The sequence below is a fragment of the Callithrix jacchus genome, chromosome 1 (genome assembly GCF_049354715.1).
Source record: "Callithrix jacchus isolate 240 chromosome 1, calJac240_pri, whole genome shotgun sequence".
Taxonomy (NCBI): domain Eukaryota; kingdom Metazoa; phylum Chordata; class Mammalia; order Primates; family Cebidae; genus Callithrix; species Callithrix jacchus.
In genome coordinates, this window is record NC_133502.1 from 80,132,043 (window position 1) to 80,157,382 (window position 25,340).

At 51.4% G+C, this 25,340-nt stretch overlaps 2 protein-coding genes and 1 long non-coding RNA gene across 3 annotated transcripts; 1 reads left to right on the top strand and 2 right to left on the bottom strand.

Moving 5' to 3' along the window:
* Window positions 1-1,229: 1,229 nt before the first annotated feature.
* On the bottom strand, window positions 1,230-5,916 carry LOC128931803 (uncharacterized). Its single transcript, XR_008480775.2, has 2 exons — window positions 5,668-5,916; window positions 1,230-1,813 (listed from the first exon to the last, which is right to left on the bottom strand). It is a non-coding gene; the product is annotated as an uncharacterized LOC128931803 (long non-coding RNA).
* Window positions 5,917-11,565: 5,649 nt separating this feature from the next.
* LOC100387299 (protein FAM83E-like) lies at window positions 11,566-17,587 on the bottom strand. The gene is made up of 3 exons (XM_035291733.3): window positions 17,544-17,587; window positions 14,390-14,807; window positions 11,566-12,132 (listed from the first exon to the last, which is right to left on the bottom strand). The coding sequence occupies exons 2-3, from the start codon at window positions 14,801-14,803 to the stop codon at window positions 11,926-11,928; spliced, it is 621 nt and encodes a 206-aa protein (XP_035147624.1). The 5' UTR covers window positions 14,804-14,807; window positions 17,544-17,587; the 3' UTR covers window positions 11,566-11,925.
* Window positions 17,588-17,690: 103 nt separating this feature from the next.
* On the top strand, window positions 17,691-18,619 carry LOC103791964 (sperm acrosome membrane-associated protein 4-like). The gene is given in 2 exon segments (XM_008993049.5): window positions 17,691-18,089; window positions 18,092-18,619. Coding segments are annotated over 2 exon segments (375 nt in total). The 5' UTR covers window positions 17,691-17,926; the 3' UTR covers window positions 18,304-18,619.
* The last annotated feature ends 6,721 nt before the right edge of the window (window positions 18,620-25,340 follow it).

A 25,340-nucleotide genomic window follows, 5' to 3' on the forward strand; every position in this document is an offset into this window, starting at 1 on the left:
ACTGTGAACCAGCGATACTTGGCAGAGATGTTGCCCAGCCCCTTGGCCATGCGGATGGGCAGGCGAGTGAACGGGATCGGGTACCACAGTAAGATACCGGAGATGTTGAAGAAAAAGTGGCACAGGGCAAGCTGCAACACAAGAGGTTGGACAGGTGAGGGGTCTCTTGCCCAGTGGGGGCGGTTGGGGGGAGAGAGAAGGGGAGGGGGAGGTCAGCTAGGAGGCATCACAGCCAGCATGGTCACGGGCCTTCCAGGCCTTCCTTGTCTTTATGGCTCAGCCCAGAGGGTACCTGGATTCCATGAAGATCTGCTATGTGTGTGGGAGGGCCAGGGGCCCTCAGTGGTACATTCTGTCAGTCCTCAAAAACACCCTACATAGTGGCAAACATTTTTCCTTGACATGGAGGCATAAGGTTTTGCTTCCCAAATCGACAGGTGGGAGATGGAAGAGGTGGAAATGCACATCCCACGAGCCTGGCTCCAGAGGCCAGGTGCTTGGTCACTTTCCCAAGGCTGGTGCCAAGTACCATGCCCAGGCTGTGGACCAGCCCTGTCTAATGCGCTAGCCACACGTCCACGCAGAGATGCACTGTAAGTATGAAATACACACTAGATTTCAAAGACTTAGTTCTGTTGTGAACTGAACGCGAGCCCGGGAATCTCGCCAGCAAGAGGGTCCCAAACCTGGAAGAGAGCGCGCGCCGGAAAAAAAGGAGATAGAAAATGTGAGGTCTGGAGGGCTACATGCGCTATGCTCACGCAGCAATTTTATTTTTGCAATGTGTTTCATTATATACTTTTCTGAAGTTAAAGTTGTTTATGCCAGATTAACGTACTTAAGTTACAGTAAGCAAGTTACACCCAGTAAGTAAGTTAAGCGCAGTAAGGCTACGCCCAGTAAGTAGGTTACGCCCAATAGGTCAAGGTAAGTAGATTACAGTCACGCCCTGTAAGTTACGGTAAGTTACAGTTACGCCCTGTAAGTTACGGTAAGTAAGTAACACAGGTTCAAAATGAACACAATCAAGCAATAAACCATAACAAGCCGAAAGTAGACACAATGCCTCCCAAGTCTTCATATCCATAAAGTAATGTCTGTTAATTATTTAGAATAACAGTCCCTCTCTTGGTTCCTGCTTTCCCTCAGCTCGACTCCACTAACCGGGTGTCCGACCTACCCTCTGCGGGAAGACTGAGCTCGTTCGGAAAAAACCGGACCGCAGGCTAGAGGAAATTCCTTAAGTTCAGGCTTTATTGAGAGGAAAGAGCCTCCGGGTGGACCAGCCGGGAGGAAGAGGAGAATGGCCGCGCTGCTCAGAGGAGCAGAGCTCTTTTATAGGGGGGCTGAAGGGCTGAGGGAGTGGGAAGGCCGGGGGAGCTGAGGTGGCGGGCAACGGTTGGTCAGTTTAAACCGCTGGGCAGGGAAGCCAGGCAGCGGGAAACTGGGAGGCGGGAAGCCGGGCGGTGGGTGGCTGCGGCCGGGCGGGAAGGCTAGAGCGGTATGTAGAGTGAGAGATAAGGGAGCCTCTTCATGGGGGAGGGAAAGAGAGCTTTCACGGTAGGGGCAGAGTTTTCCAAACATTCCCGACTCCTTAAAAGAAAAGAAGAAAAGAGGGGGTCAGGGGCGTCGGTTGTCTCTCTGGCTACTTCCTGCTGACAAGGGTCGACGGGGGGTTCTGAAGAGGTCTCTTTTCCTAAGGAGCCTGGATGTTCGGGTAGAGGTCTGCTTCTTGCACTCGTTCAGGGTAGGGTTGGATCAGCATCTGGTGGATGGTGACTCGAGTCAGTTCTTGAAAGCACCACTGTAGGAACTGTAGAAAGCAAGGAGCAATAAGTAAGATTAGGCAAAAGGCTACTAGGGGCCCAAGCAACAGGGACAAGAGGGTATACATAGAGGAAGACCACCACGCTGTGGCTTCAGCCGAGAACTTCTGATTCTGCAGGTTAGTTTTGAGTCTCTGGAGGCTCTCGATTCGGGTTTCTACTAGGCCGGATTCATTGATGTAGTAACAGCACTCTTCCTGTAGGAAGATGCAGGTTCCTCCTCATTCGGCAGTGAGCAAGTCCAGGGCTCTTCGGTTCTGTAAGGCAACTTGGGCAACTGAGGTAATCTGTCGTTGGAGTGATGCTAATGACTCAGCAGAGTCATCAACAGCAGTTTGGAATTGTGAGGTTAGCCGGGCTATAGCTTGGTGAGAGTGGGTTAGTGCTCCTCCTCCCAGTCCAGCTGCAACTGCCGAGGTTACTAGGGAGATGCCTACTGCTGGGGCAGAAAAGCAGCCCACCGAGTGTGGTGGAGCGGTGCTTGTAGCATTTGGCGCTTCGGCATCCGGCTGCAGGGCAGTCGGAAGTTGCAAGAAGATGGTTGTGGCTGTATGGGGGGGTGTTACAGATGAAGGTGGTTTTTGTATAGTTTTCAGTTAGGAAGAATCTCCATCTGTAGGGGGTGTGGCTGCTAGGCCCTGGTAAGTTTGACAGATAAAGGGCCAGTAGGAACAGCCTTCTAGCATAGGGAGGGTCCATGAGGGGGCTTTTTTACCCGAGACAAGTAAACCCAAGATGGGACTTCAGCAATTCTTATAGCTGATGGAGTGGTAAGGAGGGCTGTGTATGGTCCTTCCTACTTGGGGGCGAGGGACTTTGGGGAGAGGGATTTAATAAGAATTAAATCTCCGGGAGTTGAAAGTAGGAAGGGGCAACCATACAGCAGCTCAAACGGGCTAAGCTGTGATGGGCCTCGGGGGCTTGCTCTTAACCTGGTGAGGGCGATAGGAAGCAAGGTTACCCAGGATTGGCGGAGCTCAAGCATGAGCTTGGTCAGATGCTCCTTTATTAGGCTATTGGCCCGTTCTACCTTACCAGAGGACTGGGGATGGTAGGCGGCATGTAGCTTCTACTGAATTCCTAGAGAGGTAGAAACAGCATTAGTGACTTTGGAGATAAAGGCTGGGCTGTTGTCTGACTGGTGGCCGGGAGTCCAAAGCGTGGGATGATGTCTTGAATGAGATGAGTGGCTACTGTCCCAGCAGACTCAGAGGCTGTGGGGTAAGCTTCGATCCAGCTGGAGGAGGTGAGAGGGCTTGAGGTTGCAGTGGAGCAGGTCGGTGGTGAGTTCCTGGCCGAACAGGTGGGGGCTATCTCCAAAGCCCTGTGGAAGGACTGCTCAAGCCAGTTGTTGGGACATGTTCGTAATGGGATCATCCCAAGTGAAGGCAAAGATAAAGTAGGAGTTAGGGTGTAGAGGTATAGTGAAGAAGGCATCCTTTAGGTCTAAGACTGAGAAGCAGGTGGTCCCTGGGGGAATGTGAGAGACAGAATGGTGTATGGGTTGGGGACAACTGGATGTATGGGAATTACAGCTTCATTGACTAAGCGCAAGTCCTGGACCAGCCTATATTGTCCTGAGCGTTTTCGTACTGGGAGGATGGGGGTATTACATGGGGAGTTAATGCGGATTAGGAGGCCTTGACCCTTTAGTTTCTCTATGATGGGTCTGATACCCATACGGTGGGCTTTAGAGATGGGAAATTGAGGGTGGGAGAGAAAACGAGGCGAGGAGTCTTTAAGGCGGACCTGAACTGGCTGGTGGTGGGTAGCTACAGACGGGTTGTTAGTGTCCCAGACCTGAGGATGGACTCTGGGGAGGAGTTCGGATAGGGCTTTTTGGGGTTCGGTATTTGAGGTGAGGGCTAGGAGAAAGAGGCTGTGTGGGTTGGCGGTGGGGAAGGTTATGACGGCCTTCAGCTTTGAAAGGATGTCTCGTCCTAGGAGGGGTACTGGGCAGGTGGGGATTACTAAAAAAGGGTGGGTAAATGGAGTGGAGTTATATGAGCACATGAGTGGTGGGGTTTGGTAGGGGATACTCAGGGTCCCGTCGATTCCCATGACCAAGACCTGGGAAGGGGTGAGACGGCCAGAATGGGAAGGAAGTGCGGAGTAGGTAGCCCCGTGTCTAGCAAGAAGGAGACACTTTTACCTGCTACCTGAAGTGTGGCCCTTGGCTCGGCGAGGGTAACCGGAGTCAGAAAGCCAGGGCCCCGCTAGTCGTCTAGCAGCCCTAGTAGACTGGGGAACGGAGCTCCCTCAAAGGTCGGCTCCTGGCAAGCAGGCTCCTCCATACTGAGGGTGACTGCCGGCTGTGTAACGCCAGTGTGTCTGTTTTGAGGAACTGGCACCCTGGGGAAGCTGGGGCAGTCTGACTTCCAGTGTCCCGCGAGGTGGCAGATAGGGCAAGGCTTAGTTGCTGGCCGTGGTTGTGGACAGGCTCGGGACCAGTGTCCTTCCTTTCCACATTTGAAACATGCCCCTGGAGGGGCATGGGTTTCGGCCTTGGGCTTCTGGTTCCCTGCCGGCCTTAGAGCCGCCACTAGGGCTTGGGTCTGGAGGGCAGCCTTCTGCTTCATGCGAGTTTGGCGGGCAGCCTCAGCCGCATCTTCCCTGGCATTGAATACTTTAAAGGCCATTTTTACCAGGTCTTGGATGGGAGTCTCTGGCCCCTCTTCTGCTTTCTTTAGTTTCTTTCTTATGTCGGGTGCTGATTAGGAGATAAAATGGGAGGCTAATACAGTGGCCCCATTTTGGGAGGCTGGGTCTAGTCGAGTGTACCGGACTAGGGCTTCTTATGTTTGAGTGAGGTATTGGAATTCTTTAATATAGGTGGACGGGTTGGCAGAGAAGGATCCTAAACGTTTCTCAATTTGGGACAGGTCTTGGAGTGAGAAAGGAACATGGACCCTGATTAAACCTTCTGCGCCTGCTACTTCTCGGAGCGGGGCCAGGATAGCTGGCTGGTGGGAGCGGGTGTGGGCCGCCACCGGAGAGGCAAGAGGAAGTGCAGCCTCTGAGGGAGGGGGCTCGCAGGGAGTAGAGGGAGAGCGAGGCAGGGCCTCTGAGGTAGGAGGTGCAGAGGGAGTGGGGGAAGGGTGTGCCGTTGATGGCGAGTGGTTGCTGAGATTGGCAGGAGAGGACAGATGTTCAGGCAGATCCTCCGGTGAGGAGTAGGGAGGGGGAGAGGTAGTGGAGGAAGATTTACGGGGGATTCGAGATAAGAGGATTTGGTAGGTGGAGCAGGAAGAACATAGGTCAGGGTGGGTACGGAGGTCCCAAAAAGCCTGGACGTAAGGAATTTCATTGTCCTTGCCCGCGCGGCGACAAAAATCGTCGAGATCTCGGAGGGTGTTGAAATCAAAAGTGCCAGTCGGGGGCCAATGTGACTGGTTACTGAGTTTGTATTGGGGCCAAGCCACGTGGGACAGGAAAATAAGCTTTTTCTTTCTGAGGGTTTGGGAATATCCCAATTTGGTAAAATTTCGCAGCAAGCACCCGAGGGGGGTGCTCAGAGGTATTTTGGACTCCGAATTTCCCATGGCAGGCGCAGCTACAGACTCTCCGGCGCGGATGGGCAGATGCAACGAAAAGGCGTCCCCGTTCGTTGCAAATTCCCCGGAGTACAATTAAGTACGGAAAGGGAAGCGGTCAGAGGGGCGTCCCCCGTCTGGTGGCTGTCCCTCGGAAGGCTCCTGGAGCGGGAATGGAAGACTACCTTGGCTCGGCCGAGACTAGGCAAGGAGTCCGTGCCGAATGCCGGAGAGGGAGCAACTGCACCATGCCGTAGGAAGAGGAGACAGGAAGCGGGGGAAGGCAAAGCAAGAAAAACTTGGCTTACCTTAATCGGAACATGGAGGTGGCAGGGCCAGTGTTGGGTAGGTCGGGGAGGGGGGCCATGGCCGGGCCAACGGCCCCAGCTCCCGTCCCGGGTTTCCGGCACCATTTGTCCGACCTACCCTCTGCGGGAAGACTGAGCTCGTTCGGAAAAAACCGGACCGCAGGCTAGAGGAAATTCCTTAAGTTCAGGCTTTATTGAGAGGAAAGAGCCTCCGGGCGGACCAGCCGGGAGGAAGAGGAGAATGGCCGCGCTGCTCAGAGGAGCAGAGCTCTTTTATAGGGGGGCTGAAGGGCTGAGGGAGTGGGAAGGCCGGGGGAGCTGAGGTGGCGGGCAACGGTTGGTCAGTTTAAACCGCTGGACAGGGAAGCCAGGCAGCGGGAAACTGGGAGGCGGGAAGCCGGGCGGCGGGTGGCTGCGGCCGGGCGGGAAGGCTAGAGCAGTATGTAGAGTGAGAGATAAGGGAGCCTCTTCATGGGGGAGGGAAAGAGAGCTTTCACGGTAGGGGCAGAGTTTTCCAAACACCGGGGATCTGTGTCCTGACTCAAGCTCACCCTATGGCGAGGCCCATTTCCTAGGGGCCTCACACAGGAGCAATCCCCACAAGTCTCCCTTACTGGGCCATCCGCTGGGCAAGGAGGCGCTGGGCTCCGTTGTGGCGCACTCGACCTTCATGGTGCGCCTTCATGGCCATGAAGGCCAACACCATGTCAAGCTATATGCTGTTGCCCTTCAGCCTGCTGGACCACCGCCATGGGGCCTTCCTCTGGAAAGGTGTGGGGGATCTGGGGTTCGGAGCCCACTAGGCACTGCCCAGCTGTGTAACCTGCGAGTTTCTTGACCTCTCTGGGCTTGTTTCACCCAGCTGTAGCACTGGGCGAACGGAGGCACTGTGGCCCCAGGGTTGACCACACACAGGGTTTAGCACTGGCCCGGCACACGTGCCAGCCACCGTTCAACAAGAGCAAAACCTCCAGAAGCACTGCAAATGTACCCGAGGGGAGATTTAGAGTCTCTGCAAATCCTCCTCCACAGTCCCTTTCAGTGCGGAAATACTCAAGCGCTGGGTCAACGGGCACAGGCCCGGGCGTAGTCTTTTCTTCCTCCTACTGTAACAAAACACCGCAAACTGCAGGGCTCACAACAACACACATTTACCTGCTCCCCCCCAACTTTTTTTTTTTTTTTTTGAGACAGAGCCTTGCTCTGTCACCCAGGCTGGAGTGCAGGGGCTCAGTCTCGGCTCACCGCAACCTCTGCCTCCCAGGTTCAAGTGATTCTCCTTCCTCGGTCTCCAGGGTAACTGGGACTGCTGGCACACGCAGCTAATTTTTGTATTTTTAGTAGAGACAGGGTTTCACTATCTTGGTCAAGCTGGTCTCCAACTCCTGACCTCAAGTGATCCAGCTGCCTGGGTTCCCAGAGGGCTAGGATTATAGGCGTGAGTCACTGCTCCTGACTGGTGTGTTTTTCTTTTAATTTTTTGTTTGTTTTTTTGGTTTTTGGTTTTTGAGACAGAGTTTCGCCCTTGTTGCCCAGGAGTACGGTGGTGTGATCTCGGTTCACCACAACCTCCGCCTCCCAGGTACAAGTGATTCTACTGCCTCAGTCTCCCGAGTAGCTGGGATTACAGGTGCCTGCCACTGCACCTGGATAATTTTTGTAGTTTTTAGTAGAGATGGGGTTTCACCATCTTGGCCCAGCTGGTTTTGAACTCCTAACCTCGTGATCCACCATCTCAGCCTCCCAGAGTGCTGGGATTACAGGCATGAGTCACTGCATCCAGCCCTTCCTCTCTTTTTTTTTTGAGACTGAGTTTCGCTCTTATTACCCAGGCTGGAGTGCAATGGCGCAATCTTGGCTCACTGCAACCTCCGCCTCCTGAGTAGGCAATTCTCCTACCTCAGCCTCCTGAGTAGCTGGGATTACAGGCACGCGCCACCATGCTCAGCTAATTTTTGTATTTTTAGTAGAGACGGGGTTTCACCATGTTGACCAGGATGGTCTCGATCTCTTGACCTTGTGATCCACCCGCCTCAGCCTCCAAAAGTGCTGGGATTACAGGCGTGAGCCACCGCGCTTGGCCCCTTCCTCTCTTTTACAGAGACCCATGTGAGGATGACACTGAGCCCACCCAGATACTTCAGGGTCCTCTCCCGATCTCCAGATCTTTAGCTTAATTTAATTATCTGCAAAATCCCTTTTGCCACTTAAGGTCACATATTCATAGGTTCCAAGGATTAGAGTGTGGCTATGGTAGGCCAGGTGCAGTGGCTCACACCTGTAATCCAGCATTTTGGGAGGCTGAGGCTGGTGGATCACGAGGTAAGGGGTTCAAGACCAGCCTGACCAACATGGTGAAACCCCCATCTCTAGTAAAAATATAAAAATTAGCTGGGCATGGTGGCACACGCCTGTAATCCCAGCTACTCGAGAGGCTGAGGCAGGAAAATCGCTTGAATCCAGGAGGCAGAAGTTGCACTCCAGCCTGGGTGACAGAGACTCAGTCTCAAAAAAAAAAAAAGAACGTGGGTTCTTTTTTTTAATAATGGGGGGAGTCATTATTCAACCCACCCCAGGAAGCTCCCCCTACAATGACCTCACTAAGGGTGTTGGGTAACATGGGGCACATGCACTTGCTAAAAGGCAAACTACGCAGCCGGGAGCCATGGCTCATGCCTGAAATCCCAGCACTTTGGGAGGCCGAGGCAGGTGGATCACCTGAGGTTGTGAGTTCCAGAGCAGCCTGGCCAACATAATGAAACCCTGTCTCTACTAAAAAAAAAAAAAAAATATATATATATATATATATACAAAAAATTAGCTGGGCGTGATCCAGCTACTCAGGAGGCTAAGGTAGGAGAATCGCTTGAACCTGGGAGGCAGAGGTTGCAGTGAGCTGAGATCACACCATTGCACTCCAGCCTAGCCAATAAAAATGAAATTCCATCTCAAAAAAAAAAAAAAGGCAAACTACAGTCACCTGAATGCCATCAGCTCCAGGTTTCCAGTTAAGTGGTGATGCCCCAGTGATAGCCCCACAGTGAGAAAACTGAGACTTGGGCTGGGTGCATTGTCTCACACCTGTAATCCCAGTACTTTGGGAGGTCGAGGTGGGCAGATCACGAGGTCAGGAGTTCAAGACCAGCCGGGCCAAGGTGGTGAAACCCCATCTCTACTAAAAATACAAAAATTAGCCGGGCTTGGTGGCAGATGTCTGTGATTCCAGCTACTCAGGAGGCTAAGGCAGGAGAATCCCTTGAACCTGGGAGACGGAGGATGCAGTGAGAGAAGATCACACCACTGCACTCCAGCCTGGGCAACACAATAAGACTCTGTCTCAAAAAAAAAAAAAAAAAAAAAGGCAAAAAAGAAAACTGAGGCTTAGAGGGTTCCCAAGGCTCACTTGCTTCACCAATCAGCAAACTGGTTGCAAGCCCTGAGCACAGCGTCTGCAGAAGGGGGTCCCTTCCGTGTCTGAGCAGTGATAGCAGCAGCATGGAGTGTTGTGGGGACACTGAAACAGGTGGCCTCGTTCTAGCAGGGGAGGGTTGGGACTGATCGCAAAGGAGGTGACACGGGCTGTAAGGTGGGTAGGAATTAGGGGGTGGAGACAGAGGTTCTGGGCAGAGACTTAAGGGGTCCTGGATAAGGGGAGGAAGGCAGGAAGCCTGCAGGAGCGGGGCCAGTGAGACCCGAGGTGAGAACGGCGCCAGGTGACTGGTAGAAGGGCCAAGACTCCCTCACCAAAGGACACAAAGGGGGCAAGGTGGAGGGTGGGGGTGACGGAGTTTCTGGCACAGGGAACGGCTCAGCAAGGGCCGGGAGGAGGAAAGAGGGTGCTGGAATGTGGGAGGTAGGGGCGTGGTGCTCCCCAGAGGCTCCTCACCCCAATCCCCCCTCCCCTCCAGGGTTCTGCGGCGACTGGAAGAACCACTTCGCGGTGGCCCAGAGTGATGCGTTCGATCCCGTCTACCTCAAGCAGATGCAAGGGATGCCGACCTTCGCCTGGGATGAAGACCCGGAGGAGGACGACAGCCCGGGCCCTGAGCCCAGCCCCGAGCCAAAGCCCAGCCCCAGTCCCAGTCCGGGCCCCGGCCTGGGCCAGCCCTCTGAGCCCTCGCACCCGTGACCCTGAGAATAAACACGTTGCTTTTGCCCAGGTTCCTTGATGTGCTGTGGAGGTGGTAGGGCATGCAGCTGGGCGTGGAGAATCCACACCAAGGCCTCCGGAGGGTCCCCAACTCAGAATCTCCACCCGGACGCAAAGGTGCTGCGGGAACCCAGCGCTGGGTATCTCACCTTCCCGGACGGGGCCTGACTCCCCGGTCTGAGAGAGGACGGGCTGGGGGCCTGGACTCCAGAGTCTGAGGAAAGATGGTCTGGGGGTTTAGCTTCCTGAGTGTGAAGGAGGAGGGGCTGGGGGCCTGGACTCCTGGGTCTGAGAAAAAATGGTGTGGGGTCTGGACTCCTGGGTCTGAGGGAGGAGGGGCTGGGGACCTGGACTCCTGGGTCTGAGGGAGGAGGGACTGGGGACCTAAACTCCAGGGTCTGAGGGAGGAGGGGCTGGGGACCTGGACTCCTGGATCTGAGGGAGGAGGGGCTGGGGGCCTGGACTCCTGGGTCTGAGGGAGGAGGGGCTGGGACCTGGACCCCTGTGTCTGAGGGAGGAGGGGCTGGGGGCCTGGACTCCCATGTCTGAGGGAGGAGGGGCTAGGGACCTGGACTCCTGGGTCTGAGGGAGGAGTGGCTGAAGGTAGGGACCCCTGGGTCTGAAGAAGGAGGGGCTGGGGACCTAGACTCCTGGGTCTGAAGGAGGAGGGTCTGGGGACCTGGACACCTGGGTCTGAGGGAGGAGGGGCTGGGATCTGGACTCCTGGGTCTGAGGGAGGAGGGGCTAGGATCTGGACTCCTGGGTCTGAGGGAAGAGGGTCTGGGATCTGGACTCCGGGGTCTGAGGGAGGAGGGGCTGGGATCTGGACTCCGGGGTCTGAGGGAGGAGGGTTTGAGGCCTGGACTTCTGTCTGAAGGAGGAGGGGGCTGGGTTGTGGACTCCTGGATTCGGAGCCAGGCTGTGATAACACATGTTTTTGGCATGAAGCGCTTTTATTCCAAGCAGAGATAAAGCGGAGCTCCAGCAGACCTGCCCCCTCAGCACCCACAGAAAGTCCTGCCACCCACCCCTTTCCCCAGTGGCTGTGGCTGCACTACCCTCCAGTCCTTCATTATTCAGCTCCTCGCCTCAGTTTCCCCACAACTCCTGGGCACAGTGTGCTTGGCAGCAACTCCTCATCTTCCCGCCACAGCTCCAGCTCAGGGCCCAAGCCGGTCTCTCCTCAGGAAGGCCCGACCCTCTTTAGCAGCGCCTGTGCTTTTTAGGATCTGCAGCTTGTGGACATTTCCAGCCCATTTTCTGGGCTGCGACACTGAGGTGCAGGCAATGGGCTTGCCCAAGTCCTTTTTTTGAGATGGAGTCTTGTTCTGTTGCCCAGGCTGGAGTGCAATAGTGTGATCTTGGCTTGCTGCAACCTCTGCCTCCCAGGTTCAAGCAATTCTCCAGTCTTGGCCTCCCAAGTATCTGGGATTACAGGCGTGCACCACCATCATGCCTGGCTAGTTTCTGTATTTAGGAGAGGTGGGGTTTCACCATGTTGGTCAGGTTGGTCTTGAACTCCTGACCTCAGGTGATACACCTGCCTTCAGTGCTGGGATAACAGGAGTGAGCCACCTCACCCAGCTTTTTTTTTTTTTTTTTTTTTAGGAGACAGCCTCTTGCTGTGTCACCCAGGCTGGAGCACAATGACATGATCTTGGCTCACTGCTGCCTCTACCGCCTGAGCTCAAGTGACCCTCCCACCTCAGCCTCCGGAGTAGCTGGGACTACAGGCGTGCGCCATCACATCCAGCTGATTTGTTTTATTTATTGTAGAGATGGGGTCTTACTGTGTTGCCCAGGCTGGTCCGCAACTCCTGGCCTCAAGCAACCCTCCCACCTCAGCCTCTGGAAATGCCGGGATCATAGGTGTGTGCCTCCACACCCGGCTGGCCCCAAGTTGCAGAACAAGGCAAGAACGACCCTCTGCTTCACACCGAGGCCTGAAGCCTTGTCCAAGGCAGGGGGCTCTGAGCTGACAGTCGTCTGGCTCTGCTCCTTGGGTGGGCCAGCAGATTATTTGGCTTGGGATCCTGGTCAGGGTGGCCCTCCAACTCCTGGCCGGGGGACCCAGTCTGAAGGCCTGACACCTCTGGGCTCAGAAAGTTTCAGTGTAGCATCCCCACCGAGCCACCTTTGGGCTGGGGACATAGAGTGGAGATGGTGGGTAGGGGGCAGGGGCAGGGCACTACCCCAGGGCTGGGGCCATGGCAGCGGAAGTCGGGAGTCTGTCTCCCCCCAGGGGCCTCCTCCAGTGCCCGCTGCCTTATCAGAGCCTTGGCTGGGGTGTCCTTGGAGCCCCAGGACTTCTTGACCTGTGGAGGGAAAGAGAGGGAGGTGAGAAGAGGCTGGGGTAGGGACCTGGGGGCATCCCAGAGCCAGAGAAGGCAGGAGGTGATGCAAGAGAGAAGCAGGGAAAGTGATAGGCAGCCAGGCGCGGTGGCTCATGCCTGTAATCCCAGCACTTTGGGAGGCAGAGGCAGGCGGATCACTTGAGGTCAGGAGTTTGAGACCAGCCTGGCCAACATGGTGAAACCCCATCTCTACTAAAAATAGAAAAATTAGCCAGGCATGGTGGCGGGCACCTGTAATCCCAGCTACTCAGGTGGTTGAGACAGGAGAATCACTTGAACCTGGAAGGCAGGGCCTGCAGTGAGTTGAGATCTCACCACTGCACTCCAGCCTGGGTGACAGAGCGAGACTCAGTCTCAAAAAACAAAACAGAAAAGAAAGTGATAGAGGATGTGAGGTAGGTGGAAAGAGAGGATGAGGGAGGGAAAGGAGGGAAGGGAGGAGACAGGGAGACTGGGTGTGATGGCTCATGCCTCTAGTCCCAGCACTTTGGATTGCTTAAGTTCAAGAGTTTGAGACCAACCTGGGCAACACAGTGAGACCTCATCTCTACAAAAAATACAAAAATTAGCTGGGTGTGATGGATGCACCTCTATTCCTAGCTACTTGGGAGGCTGAGGTGGAAGGATTGCTTGAGCCCAGGAGGTTGAGGCTACAGTGAGCCGAGATCACGTCACTGCATTCCAGCCTGGAAGACAGAGTGAAACCCTGTCTCCAAAAAAAAAAAAAGGTGGGAGGGGAGGTAAAAGAGGAGGAAGGGGTAAGGGAGAAGGTGAGGGAGGAGGAAAAAGGAAAGAGAGGAAGCGGGGGAGGGGGTGAAAGGGGAGGAGGCAGAGGCAGGAACGCAGCAGGAGGAGGGACAGAAAGGAGTGGGCTGCAGAGGAGGAGGCAGGCAAGGAGGACGGTGAAGGGAGCCGGAGGGGGAAGTGTGGAAGTGAGAGGGCAGGCCTGGGATCCCCCCCGCAACCTACAGAGTGGACAGGGAGCTGGGTCGCCACCTCTGCAGCTGGGGAGGAACCAGAAGCACTGGCATCTGCCAGGGGGTGCAAATATTTGCCCAGAGAGGGGATGCTGGGTGAGGGTACTCAGAACCAGGTGGAGGTGAGGACCTGTCCCCTGCCCATCCCCCGTCTCCTCTCCAGCTAGGAGCCTTCCTTGTCTGGGACAGAGGGGGACAATTCTTGATTCCCAGGACATTTCGGAGCAAGACCCTACCTCAAAAAAAAAAAAAGTAGCCTTCCTGGCCTGGGATGAGGATGTCACGAAATTAATCAATTCCACTTCAGGAATGTATTTATTTATTAGCTGGAGTCTTATTCTGTCACCCAGACTGGAGTGCAATGGCGTTATCTCAGCTCACTGCAACCTCTGCCTCCCGGGTTCAAGTGATTCTCCTGCGTCAGCCTCCTGAATAGCTGGGATTACAGCGCCCACCACCACACCAGGCTAATTTCTGTATTTTGAGTAGAGACAGGGTTTCACTATGTTGGTCAGGCTGGTCTCCAACTCCTGACCTCGTGATCTGCCCACCTCGGCCTCCCATGGGATTACAGGCATGAGCCACCACAGCTGGCCTATTTATTGTTTATTATTATTATTTTGAGACAGTCTCACTCTGTTGCCAGGCTAGAGTGCAGTGGAACGATCTCGGCTCACTGCTACTGATTCTGCCTTAGTCTCCCGAGTAGCTGGAACTACAGGTGTGCCCACCACACCCAGCTAATCTTTCTGTACTTTTAGTAGAGACGGGGTTTCACCACGTTGGCCGGGCTGGTCTCGAACTCTCTGGTTCAGGAATGCATTGTTGTATCATTACCGCTCTATTTCATTTAGCCGCATGGTTTCCGACACATGGTTTCCTCCCCTAGCCAAACCCAGAATGAGTGCCCTTGCTCCACCCATTCCTAGATGAAGATACTGAGGTTCAGAGAAGTCAAGTCCTTGGCTTCCCCCCATCCCTCACCTAGTGTGTTGTGCCAGGATTTGCACCCAGGGCTCTCCTGTCTCTGCCCCACACCACCCAGCATCACCTGCCCGGCACGCAGTAGGGGTGCAGGAAATGAACAAACGATGCCATTAGGAATCTAGGGCATGGGCCCTCAGGAAACGCCTCCTGCTCTGTGGCTTGGAACAGGGTCCCCGGAGCCAGGCTGCACAACCTGGCAAATGCCCTCCTCTTTCTAGGTTCCATCTCCTCTGGCATCAGCCGCAAAGCCTCACCTCATTGTCCCCATCACTGGAGCCAGACAGCTGGGACAGGCGGCTTAGGTCCCACAGGGAGTGGCTGGGCCAGGCCAGGGGACCGCTGGAGGTCCGGGGGTGCTGCATGCTCCTTAGGATGTCACTGAGTGTCAGCCCCGGGGCGGCAGGGGATACTTGACAGGCGGCCAGGTGGTGGGCCAGCGGACCGTCAGGCGGTGGAGGCGATGCAGGGGCCACAGAGCAGCGGCGGGACATGCAGTGTGGGCTATGGCCCCGCTGCAGGCCCCTCATGACTGAGGGTCCCTGGGGGGGTGCAGGTGGGAGCGGCCAAGAGGTTGCATTCAGTGTCCGGAACTCAAGGCTGAAGGAGGCTGCGATTTCACCGGTCAGCAGGGTCACCAGACCTCGGTGCAGGTGGGCGTCACTCCACATGAAGCTGGGGGCCAGGGAATGACGGGTCAGGGCCTCCATAACACCCCCCAAGTCCCAGCCCTGCCCCCACCCCCAGCCGGGTCCCAGGGGAGGCTGTAGGACCTCAGGCGAGTCCTGACCTCTCCAGCCTCAGCTTCCCAGTTTGTAGAATGGGGAGAACTGAAGTCTCCACCCTGAAGGGATGGTGTAAAGAGAGCCCAAGTTAAGACACTTAATATTATAATCATGGCTAGGCATGGTGACTCACACTTTGGGAGGCTGAGGCAGGAGGGTTGCTTGAGCCCAGGAGTTTGACACCAGCCTGGGCAACCTGGCAAGACCCTGTCTCTACAAAAAAAATCAAAAACAACAGCCAGGTGTGGTAGCAAACACCTGCACTCCCAGCCACTTGGGAGACTGAGGTGGAAGGATCCCTTGAGCCTTGGAAAAAAAAATTTGTTTTGAGAGTTTCTGCTGCCCAGGCTGGAGTACAACGGCACAATCTTGGCTCACTGCAACCTCCACCTCCTGAGTTCAAGTGAATCTCCTGCATCAGCCTCCTGAGTAGCTGGGATTGCAGGTGCCCGCCACCATGGCCAGCTATTTTTTTGTATTTTTAGTAGAGATGAGATGTCACCACGTTGGCCAGCAGGCTGGTCTCAAACTCCTGACCTCAGGTGATCAACTCACCTCAGCCTCCCAAAGTGCTGGGATTATAGGTGTGAGCCACCGTGCCTGGCTGAGCCTGGTAGACTGAGGCTGCAGTAAGCTGTGATCATACCACTGCATTCCAGCCTGGGCAACAGAGCAAGACCCTGTTCCCCCCACCCCCCCAAAAAGCCACAAAGTCAGGAGTTCGAGACCAGCCTGACCAACATAGTGAAGCCCTATCTGTACTACAAATACAGAAATTAACCAGGCATGGTGGTGCATGCCTATAATCCTGCTACTCAGGAGGCTGAGGCAGGAGAATTGCTTGAATTCAGGAGGCGGAGGTTACAGTGAGCCAAGATCTCACCACTGCACTCCAGCCTGGGTGACAGAGTGAGACTATCTCAAAAAAAAAAAAAAAAAAAAAAAACTTATCTGGAATCCGACTGGAGTTTAAACCTGGGCTATACCTGGTCCCCACTTAGGAACACCTCAGTGCCTCAGTTTTCTTCCTTGGAAAGAGATTGAATTCACTTCCAGACACTCACAGGGATTGTTGTAAGACCCAGCTGCTGCCTAGCTGCACACCAAACTCCACATTCCTGCTCCCTGCAGTGCTCATCTGCACTATAGAGCCAAAATCTAGGACGGCTGGGTGCGGTGGCTGATGCCTGTAATCCCAGAAGGCAAGGAAGGAGGAATGCTTGAGGCTAGTTCAAGACCAGCCTGGGCAATAGAGCGAGACCCCATCTCTACAAAAAATTTAATAAAATTTGCCGGGCATGGTGGTGCGTGCCTGTAGTCCCAGCTACCCCGGAGTCTCAGCCAGAAGAATCACTTGAGCCTGGTAGGTCAAGGCTGCAGTGAGCCAAGATTGTGCCACCACACTTCACCCTAGGTGACAGAGCAAGATCCTATCTCTAAGGATCTTTTTTGAGATGGAGTTTCGCTCTTGTTACCCAGGCTGGAGTGCAATGGTGCAATCTAGGCTCACCGCAACCTCCGCCTCCTGGGTTCAGGCAATTCTCCTCCCTCAGCCTCCTGAGTAGCTGGGATTACAGGCACATACCACCATGCCCAGCTAATTTTTTGTATTTTTAGTAGAGACGGGGTTTCACCATGTTGACCAGGATGGTCTCGATCTCTTGACCTCGTGATCCACCCGCCTTGGCCTCCCAAAGTGCTGGGATTACAGGCTTGAGCCACCGCACCCGGCCCTGTTAATTTTTCTTTTTTTTTGAGACAGTCTTGCTCTGTCACCTAGGCTGGCGTGCAGTGGCATGATCTTGTTTCACAATAATCTCCACCTCCCAAGTTTAAGCTATTCTCCCTGCCTCAGCCTCCCAAGTAGCTTGGGATTACAGGCATGTACCACCATGCCTGGCTAAATTTTGTACTTTTAGTAGTATGGGGTTTCACCATGTTGGCCAGGCTGATCTCAAACTCCCACCCTCAGATGATCTGCCCGCCTTGGTCTCCCAAAGTGCTGGGATTACAGGCGTGAGCCACCATGCCCAGGCAATAGTTTTACATAAAAATAAAAGTAAAAAATATATAAAATGGACAGGCATGGTGGCTCACGCCTGTAATCCCAGCACTTTGGGACACCAAGGTGTGTGGGTCACGAGACTGGCCTGATCAACATGGTGAAACCCGTCTCTACTAAAAATACAAAATTAGCCGGGCATGGTGGTGCATGCATCTGTAATCCCAGCTACTTGGGAGACTGAGGCAGGAGAGTTGCTTGAACCCAGAAGGTTGAGGTTGCAGTGAGCCAAGATCGTACCATTGCACTCCAGCCTAGGCAACAAGAGCAAACTCCGTCGCAAAAAAAAAAAGCAAGCAAGCACTGAGCATGGATCTTGGCACACAGCAAGAGTTGATACACCCTCTTCTTTCCCAACCTCTTTGGCATTCAATGAACCTGGGCCCTCATCCTGACTCAGGGACCCCGGATGTATCACCTTCCCTTCCCCAGCCTCAGTATGCCCATCTGGAAAACATGGTCACCACAGAGGGTGTGAGGCTGAAGTCAAGCCCTTGGCGGGTGCAGCACAGAAAATGTGGACAAGCTTGTGACCAGCGTCCTCTGGGTTCCGGGCATCTTCACCTTGGCAGGGGTGTCAGAGTCCTCTTGTGCTCTGGCAGGTCAGTGGGCAGGCTACCCCTTGGATTGTGACATTCACTCCTCTCACCTGTGACCTCATCCCCAGAGCAGCCAGTAGGAACCCTGAGGGGTCTGTGAGGTCACTCACTCATTCCATTCACAGACTTGTTGGGGGCAGCAGCCACTGCTCCCCTTTATCCCCAGGACCTAGAGGGACACAGGGCATCGGGAACAGAGGACAGTCCAGGCGCTGACCCTGGGAGTCCAGGACCAGGACCTAAGTCCTGTGGGCAGGAGGCGTTCTGGGAGGTCCTTCATTCAGTGGTTCCGGGAGGTCCAGGAAGCCTGCAGCCTGGCTGGGGCAGTGTCAACATTGCCAGGCCACCATGGTCCTGGGCTGGCTGCTGCTTCTGGTGATGGCTCTGACCCCAGGCACAACGAGTGTCAAGGACTGCATCTTCTGTGAGCTCACCGACTCCACGCAGTGTCCTGGCACCCCCATGCGCTGTGGTGATGATGAGGACTGCTTCACAGGCCACGGGATCGCCCCAGTTCCGTCATCAACAAAGGCTGCGTGCAAGCCACCAGGTGCGGCCGTGAGGAACCTGTCAGCTACAAGGGCGTCACCTACAGCCTCACCACTGCCTGCTGCGATGGCCACCTGTGCAACAGAGCCCCGGGCCCTGCCAGCAGCCAGACGTCAGGGGCTACCACCAGCCTGGCACTGGGGCTGGGCATGCTGCTTCCTCCACGTTTACTGTGACCAACAGGGAGGACAGGGCCTAGGGCTGGTCTCCCAGATCTGCCACCCCCCATGTCCCCGTCTCCTTCACCCATGAAATGGCCAGAGAGGTCATCCCTTCCAAGGCTGTCCACCAGGAGCCCGGTGCTCAGAGAAACACCTGATTGAGCGGCAGGGGAGCGCGCCTGTGGGTCTGATGGTTCTACTCTATTTCACTGGTTCTAAAAGGCAGAGCTTCTCACATTTCAATCAGGATGCTCCTTTCCATTGATGGCACCTTAGAGTCCATGAAATATGGTAAAAGATATATTATATATATCATAATAAATGAGAGCTGATGTTTATGGAGCGTTCTCTTTTTTTTCTTTTCTTTTCTTTCTTTTTTTTTTTTTTGTAGAGATAAGGTCCATCTATGTTGCCCAGGCTGGTCTTGGATTCCTGGGCTAAGTTGACCCACCTCAGCCTCCCAAAGTGTTGGGATTACAGGTGTGAGCCATGGCACATGGCCGAGCCTGTCTTATGTCACATGCCACTGAATCCTCACGCACAGCTGGGAAGATCAGCACTCTTCCAAACATCCCAGTCTCAATTCCACTGGTTCTCAAAATGTGGTCCCTGGACCAGAAACAGCAGCAGCATCAAGTGGGAACTCAATGAAAATGCAGATTCTCAGGCCCTGTTCTAGGCATGATGAACAGGAGTGGGCATGGAAGTGTGTTGTTTTCTCTCCTTTTCCCTCCCCTCCCCTCCCCTCCCCTCCCCTCCCCTCCTCTCTCCTCTCCTTACCTTTCCTTTCCTTTGTTTTGAAACAGGGCTTGGCTGGGCACTGTGGCTCAAGCCTGTAATCCCAGCACTTTGGGAGGCCGAGGCTGGTGGATCACGAGGTCAAGAGATCGAGACCATCCTGGTCAACATGGTGAAACCCCGTCTCTACTAAAAATACAAAAAATTAGCTGGGCATGGTGGCATGTACCTGTAATCCCAGCTACTCAGGAGGCTGAGGCAGGAGAATTGCCTGAATCCAGGAGGCGGAGGTTGTGGTGAGCCGAGATCGCACCTTTGCACTCCAGCCTGGGTAACAAGAGCGAAACTCTGTCTCAAAAGAAAAAAAAGAAAGAAAGAAACGGGGCTTTACTCTGCTGCCCATGCTGGAGTGCAGGGGTGCAATCTTGGCTCACTGCAGCCTCTACCTCCCGGGCTCAAGCGATCCTCCCACCTCAGCCTCCTGAGTAGCTGGGAATACAAGTGCACACCACCATGCCTGACTAATTTGTATTTAATTCTTGTAGAGATGGGATTTCTGCTGTGTCACCCAGGCTGGTCTTGAGGTCCTGGGATCAAGCTGAATTAAAGGTCATAGTTTTAGCCAAGGGGACAACCATATTCCTGCCTAATACCTAAGAGAGGGAAATGTGAAAATTACCTCTGTGTCTTATTGTATTGGAAACAAAGGGCTTCCCAAGCTCAGAGGCTATGGGTGATGTTAAAACACTCTGAACTCCAGAAGAAAGCAGGGCTCTTTTATCCACTAGGCACTATAGGCCCAACTGCTAGAGCTGGTGAGCTATTTAAGAGCCCATGAAAATACTGAGGAAATTTTTTAAAGGCATCAAAAATATGTAAAACTAAATGAATAAATATGTAAAAATATGCCTGAAAAGGTAAATCTCCAGCAGTTTCATTAACTATTAAACTTAGTCTTCATAACAATTTCATTAATATAAAAATGATTTGTAAGGAAGTTACTGTTAATTTTAAAAAATCCTTTACAGAGAAACTATAACTGTATATTAAATTAGTGACTCAAGAAAAGGATTTTAAAAGAATAGTTAAAATCTTTCATTTCACTTTGCCATAAGATAAAAGTTTACTCTTAGATATAGATTACCTTCACGGGTTTGTTATCCTTCGGATTGGGGCCTCAAAAAATGAGCACTGAAAACAATCTTAACAACTTTAAAATAGCTCTAGAGGGATTTTGCTTCTAGCCAAGATAAAGTAAGTGGAACTGGATTTCATGCCTGAAACAACTAAGAAATGCAGACAAAAATAAATGAGACAATGGTATTCAAGACCTTGGACATGAGTCAACAAAGTGCAATGATCCCTGAAAGATGGGAACAAACAGAGGTGAGCCCCATGATTGCCCTAGCTTACAGCCTGGAGAGTCTCTAGGTAATGACACAAGAAGGGGAATCCAGGCAGGTTGCCAGTGATCCCCCTGAGCTGGGGCACAAATTGCTGGGAAAGCGGAGAGGCCATAGTGTCTCAGGTTCAAAAGGCAGAGTTCCAGAGAGAGGAGAGTGCTGCACCGAGAGAGCACTTGGGAGTGTGCAGAGGGACCTTGAGTCTTCAGCATCGTACTGATGAGCACATGCATTTGGGTGGAAACTACCCAAAGCCCAGGGAGAAACCCTCTAAGCCAGAGTAAGTAATAATTGGGGTTTTTGCACAAGGCCAAGAACACTTTCTCTTCCCACCAACCAAAGTAGAAAACCTCCTGACTAACTTATCCGATATCACTTGTACTTAGGTTTTGATTGAATAATTCAGCATGCAAACATTTCTCATCCAGGGACCAGTAAGTGACACTGAAAAGTACTCCTTGCAGCATGTTTTCTGTTTTTTTACCTTTTAGGGTGTCTGTTACCAAATACTGAGTATTCATTGAGATATCTCTTGTTTTGCAAAAGACATCTTAACATGTTATAGCCAGTCTTTGCACTACTGAGTGGTATGCTTTTCCCTGGTGTTGGAATCTCCTAGAAGCAAGTACGTGTGACAGCACAGTTCATGGTCCAGGTCAGTTGAAGGCATCTCTAATAGGAGTTTTACAACATTTAACATGGTGAAATTCCCTAGAAGTTCCTCCAAATTAGATTGGTTCACAATAAAATGAGATTATGGCTAGAATTAAGCAGGGGTGGTATATTTCTATATAACACCAAATCTTAATTGGTGGTAAGAGGATTGGAGTAGAAAAGGAAAAATTAAAAGATAAGAAAGATTGAGCTGTGAGAGTTATACTTCATCATATTCCCCGGTACCCAGAGCAAGCCATGGTCCCAAAAGGGAGCTCATGTTTGACACATGTTAAATAGGCATTCGCTTCCTCAGTGGTACTGAGCTACCCCTCCCTGTTCTGGATCATTTCTGTTTAGTACATGATCCCTAAGATCAAATTTAATTTTAAAATTAATTTGCACTTAATTCTCAAAGTTAGAAAAAAGTCTATTTTTTAAAGAACAAAGACATGAAGGGATAGGAACAAATCCAATGAGATTGTAGGTGAGTGCAAAATAGATTTCACCAATAGATGGTGTGGAATTTAGTAATACACTACTTGAGCTTTCAAGAGAATACTTCGTTCACCTTTAGAGAGTTGCAAAGCGTGTGAAGGATGACAATGTGAGGACCCAGACACAACAGGAGGGTGGCATTGACACTGCCCTTCTCCACGGTCTCTCCACTCCAGTTTCTCACAGCTAGATCCACAGTCCTGTCCCTGAGCTATCCCCAGCTAAGACAATGAGATACAAAGCATGGAAGACCTGCAATCCAGGGGAATCTGGAAATGAGTCAAATCTTTGCAAACTACACAGATTCAGGAATGCTGTGAGGACACCTGGGTCCCCACATTGCTCTTAAGTGGCTTTTTAGACCCGGGGTAATTCCAGGTTTCCTCAGGGCTCCCACAGTATACTGTCCTTGTCCAGAAGACCAGTCCTTCAGCTTTGTTCCCATGGCTTAAATCTGGTGCATCACAAATACCTCATTCTCTCTCCAAGCCTGGATTTCTACCTGGACCTCAAACGAGTGTCCAGGACTCAACAGCCCTATTTACCTATCTGAATCCTTACACTCATATGTCTGGTTCACAACTCAGTTATGTGCCTAAATGGAAAGTCTACAAGACAGTCATTGCTGTCTTGGAGTTGGGGACCCCTGGCCTAGAACACTCTTACCCCTCCATGTTTGCCTAGGAAAATGTCTGTCTGACCTTCAGATCTTCAATTAAATGCCATTGTCTTTTCTCTTTTTTAAGAGACAGGATCTTTCTCTGTCACCCAGGTTGGAGTGCAGTGATGGAATCATAACCTACCATATTCTTGACCTTCCTGGCTCAAGTGATCCTCCCACCTCAACCTCCCGAGTAGCTGGGATTACAGGCACATGCCACCATGCTTAACTATCCTTTTTAAAATTTTTTTGTAAAGATGGAGTCTCACTTCATTGCCCATGCTGGTCTTGAATCCCTGGACTCAAGTGGTCCTCCACCTTGGCCTCCTAAAGTGCTGAGATTACAGGCATGAGTCACTGTGTCTGGCCTAAATGCCATTTCCAGCGGGAAGGATTTCTTGCTCTCTCAGACTACTTCAGGTCTATTATACACTTGCATCATACTTCTTCCTAGTATGTGATATGGTCTAGCTGTGTCCCCAGCTAAATCTCATCTTGGATTGTAGCTCCCACAATCCCATGTGTCATGGGAGGGGCCTGGTGGGAGGTAATCGAATCATGAGCGTGGGTCTTTATCGTGCTGTTCTCATGATAGTAAATAAATACATAAAGATCTGACAGTTTTATAAAAAGGAGTTCCCCTGCACAAGTTATCTCTTGCTTGCTGCCATGTAAGATGTGTCTTGCTTCCTCCTTAATTTCTACCATAATTATAAGGCCTCTCCAGCCATGAGGAGCCATGAGTTCATTAAAACTCTTTCCTTTATAAATTACCCAGTCTGGTATGTCTTTATCAGCAGTGTAAGAGCAGACTAAAACAGTATGTACTGTGTAATTATTCCATATCTTTACTTTTCTGCCCTGTCAACTTTGCTCCATGAGGTCAGGTCTTGGTCAGCACAGTAACCTTAGCACTTCATACAGTGCTTGGCACAGAGTAGGTACACAGTAAATGTTAATATAAACAACGTGCCTCAGCTACTCAGCTGCATCGTTTGATTCTAAATTGGCCCTAGATTAGTTTTCTTAAGCTCCAGATCCACTCTTAGGTTTTAGGTCAATCTTCACTGGGTCTTGAATGAATTCAATAAGATGGTCTTAATCTAGATCTCAGGTCAATCATTTTTGCCTATCAGAATAGGCAAAAGATAGAACTCACTCTACCTTGGACCCTAAGAACAGTGAAAAATAAAGTATTTGGAAGTCCTAGACATAAAAATGTAAACCAGAACACATTTCCAAATGTAAAATTGAAAGGAGAGATTATTTTATTGAATTCTACATCTGGAATTTTATTAATATGAAAAAAATCACTTTAGATTTTTAAAAAATATATATACCTTGATTACATGTAACAAAAAGTAAAATGTTTTGTTAAGTCTGAGTTCATCTAAAAAACTAATCCATTTGAGTTAAAGACTAGTCTTTTTTTTTTAATCTTTTATTGCATTTTAGGTTTGGGGGTACATGTGCAGAACATGCAAGACAGTTGCATAGGTACACACATGGCAGTGTGTTTTGCTTCCTTTCTCCCCTTCACCCACATTTGGCATTTCTCCCCAGGCTATCCCTCCCCACCTCCCCGCCCCCCGCTGGCCCTCCCCTTTTCCCCCCAATAGATCCCACTGTTTAGTACTCCCCTCCCTGTGTCCATGTGTTCTCATTTTTCATCACCCGCCTATGAGTGAGAATATGCGGTATTTCATTTTCTGTTCTTGTGTCAGTTTGCTGAGAATGATGTTCTCCAGATTCATCCATATTCCTACAAACGACACAAACTCATCATTTCTGATTGCTGCATAATATTCCATGGTGTATATGTGCCACATTTTTCCAATCCAGTCTATCATCAATGGTCATTTGGGTTGGTTCCAGGTCTTTGCTATTGTAAACAGTGCTGCAATGAACATTCATGTGCATGTGTCCTTATAGTAGAACGATTTATAGTCCTTTGGATATATACCCAGTAATGGGATTGCTGGGTCAAATGGAATTTCTATTTCTAAGGCCTTGAGGAATTGCCACACTGTCTTCCACAATGGTTGAACTAATTTACACTCCCACCAACAGTGTAAAAGTGTTCCTTTTCCTCCACATCCTCTCTAGCATCTGTTGTGTCCAGATTTTTTAATGATCGCCATTCTAACTGTCATGAGATGGTATCTCAGTGTGGTTTTGATTTGCATCTCTCTAATGACCAGTGATGATGAGCATTTTTTCATATGATTGTTGGCCTCATATATGTCTTCTTTCGTAAAGTGTCTGTTCATATCCTTTGACCATTTTTGAATGGACTTTTTTTTTTTTCCCGTAAATCTGTTTGAGTTCTTTGTAAATTCTGGATATCAGCCCTTTGTCAGATGGGTAAACTGCAAAAATTTTTTCCCATTCTTTTGGTTGCCGATTCACTCTAGTGACTCTTTCTTTTGCTGTGCAGAAGCTGTGGAGTTTGATTAGGTCCCATTTGTGTATTTTGGCTTTTGTTGCCCATGCTTTTGGTGTTTTGTTCATGAAGTTCTTGCCTACTCCTATGTCCTGGATGGTTTTGCCTTGATTTTCTTCTAGGGTTTTTATGGTGCCAGGTCTTATGTTTAAGTCTTTAATCCATCTGGAGTTAATTTTAGTGTAAGGTGTCAGGAAGGGGTCCAGTTTCTGCTTTCTGCACATGGCTAGCCAGTTTTCCCAACACCATTTATTAAACAGGGAATCCTTTCCCCATTGCTTGTTTTTGTCAGGTTTATCAAAGATTGTATGGTTGTAGATATGTTGTGTTGCCTGCGAGGCCTCTGTTTTGTTCCATTGGTCTATATCTCTGTTTTGGTACCAGTACCATGCTGTTTTGATTACTGTAGCCTTGTAGTATAGTTTGGAAATATGGTAGTGTGATGCCCCCCGCTGTGTTCTTTTTGCTTAGAATTGACTTGGCTATGCGGGCTCTCTTTTGGTTCCATCTGAAGTTCATGATGGTTTTTTCCAGTTCTGTGAAGAAAGTCAATTGTAGCTTGATGGGGATAGCGTTGATTCTGTAAATTACTTTGGGCAGTATAGCCATTTTCACAATATTAATTCTTCTTAACCATGAACATGGAATGTTTCTG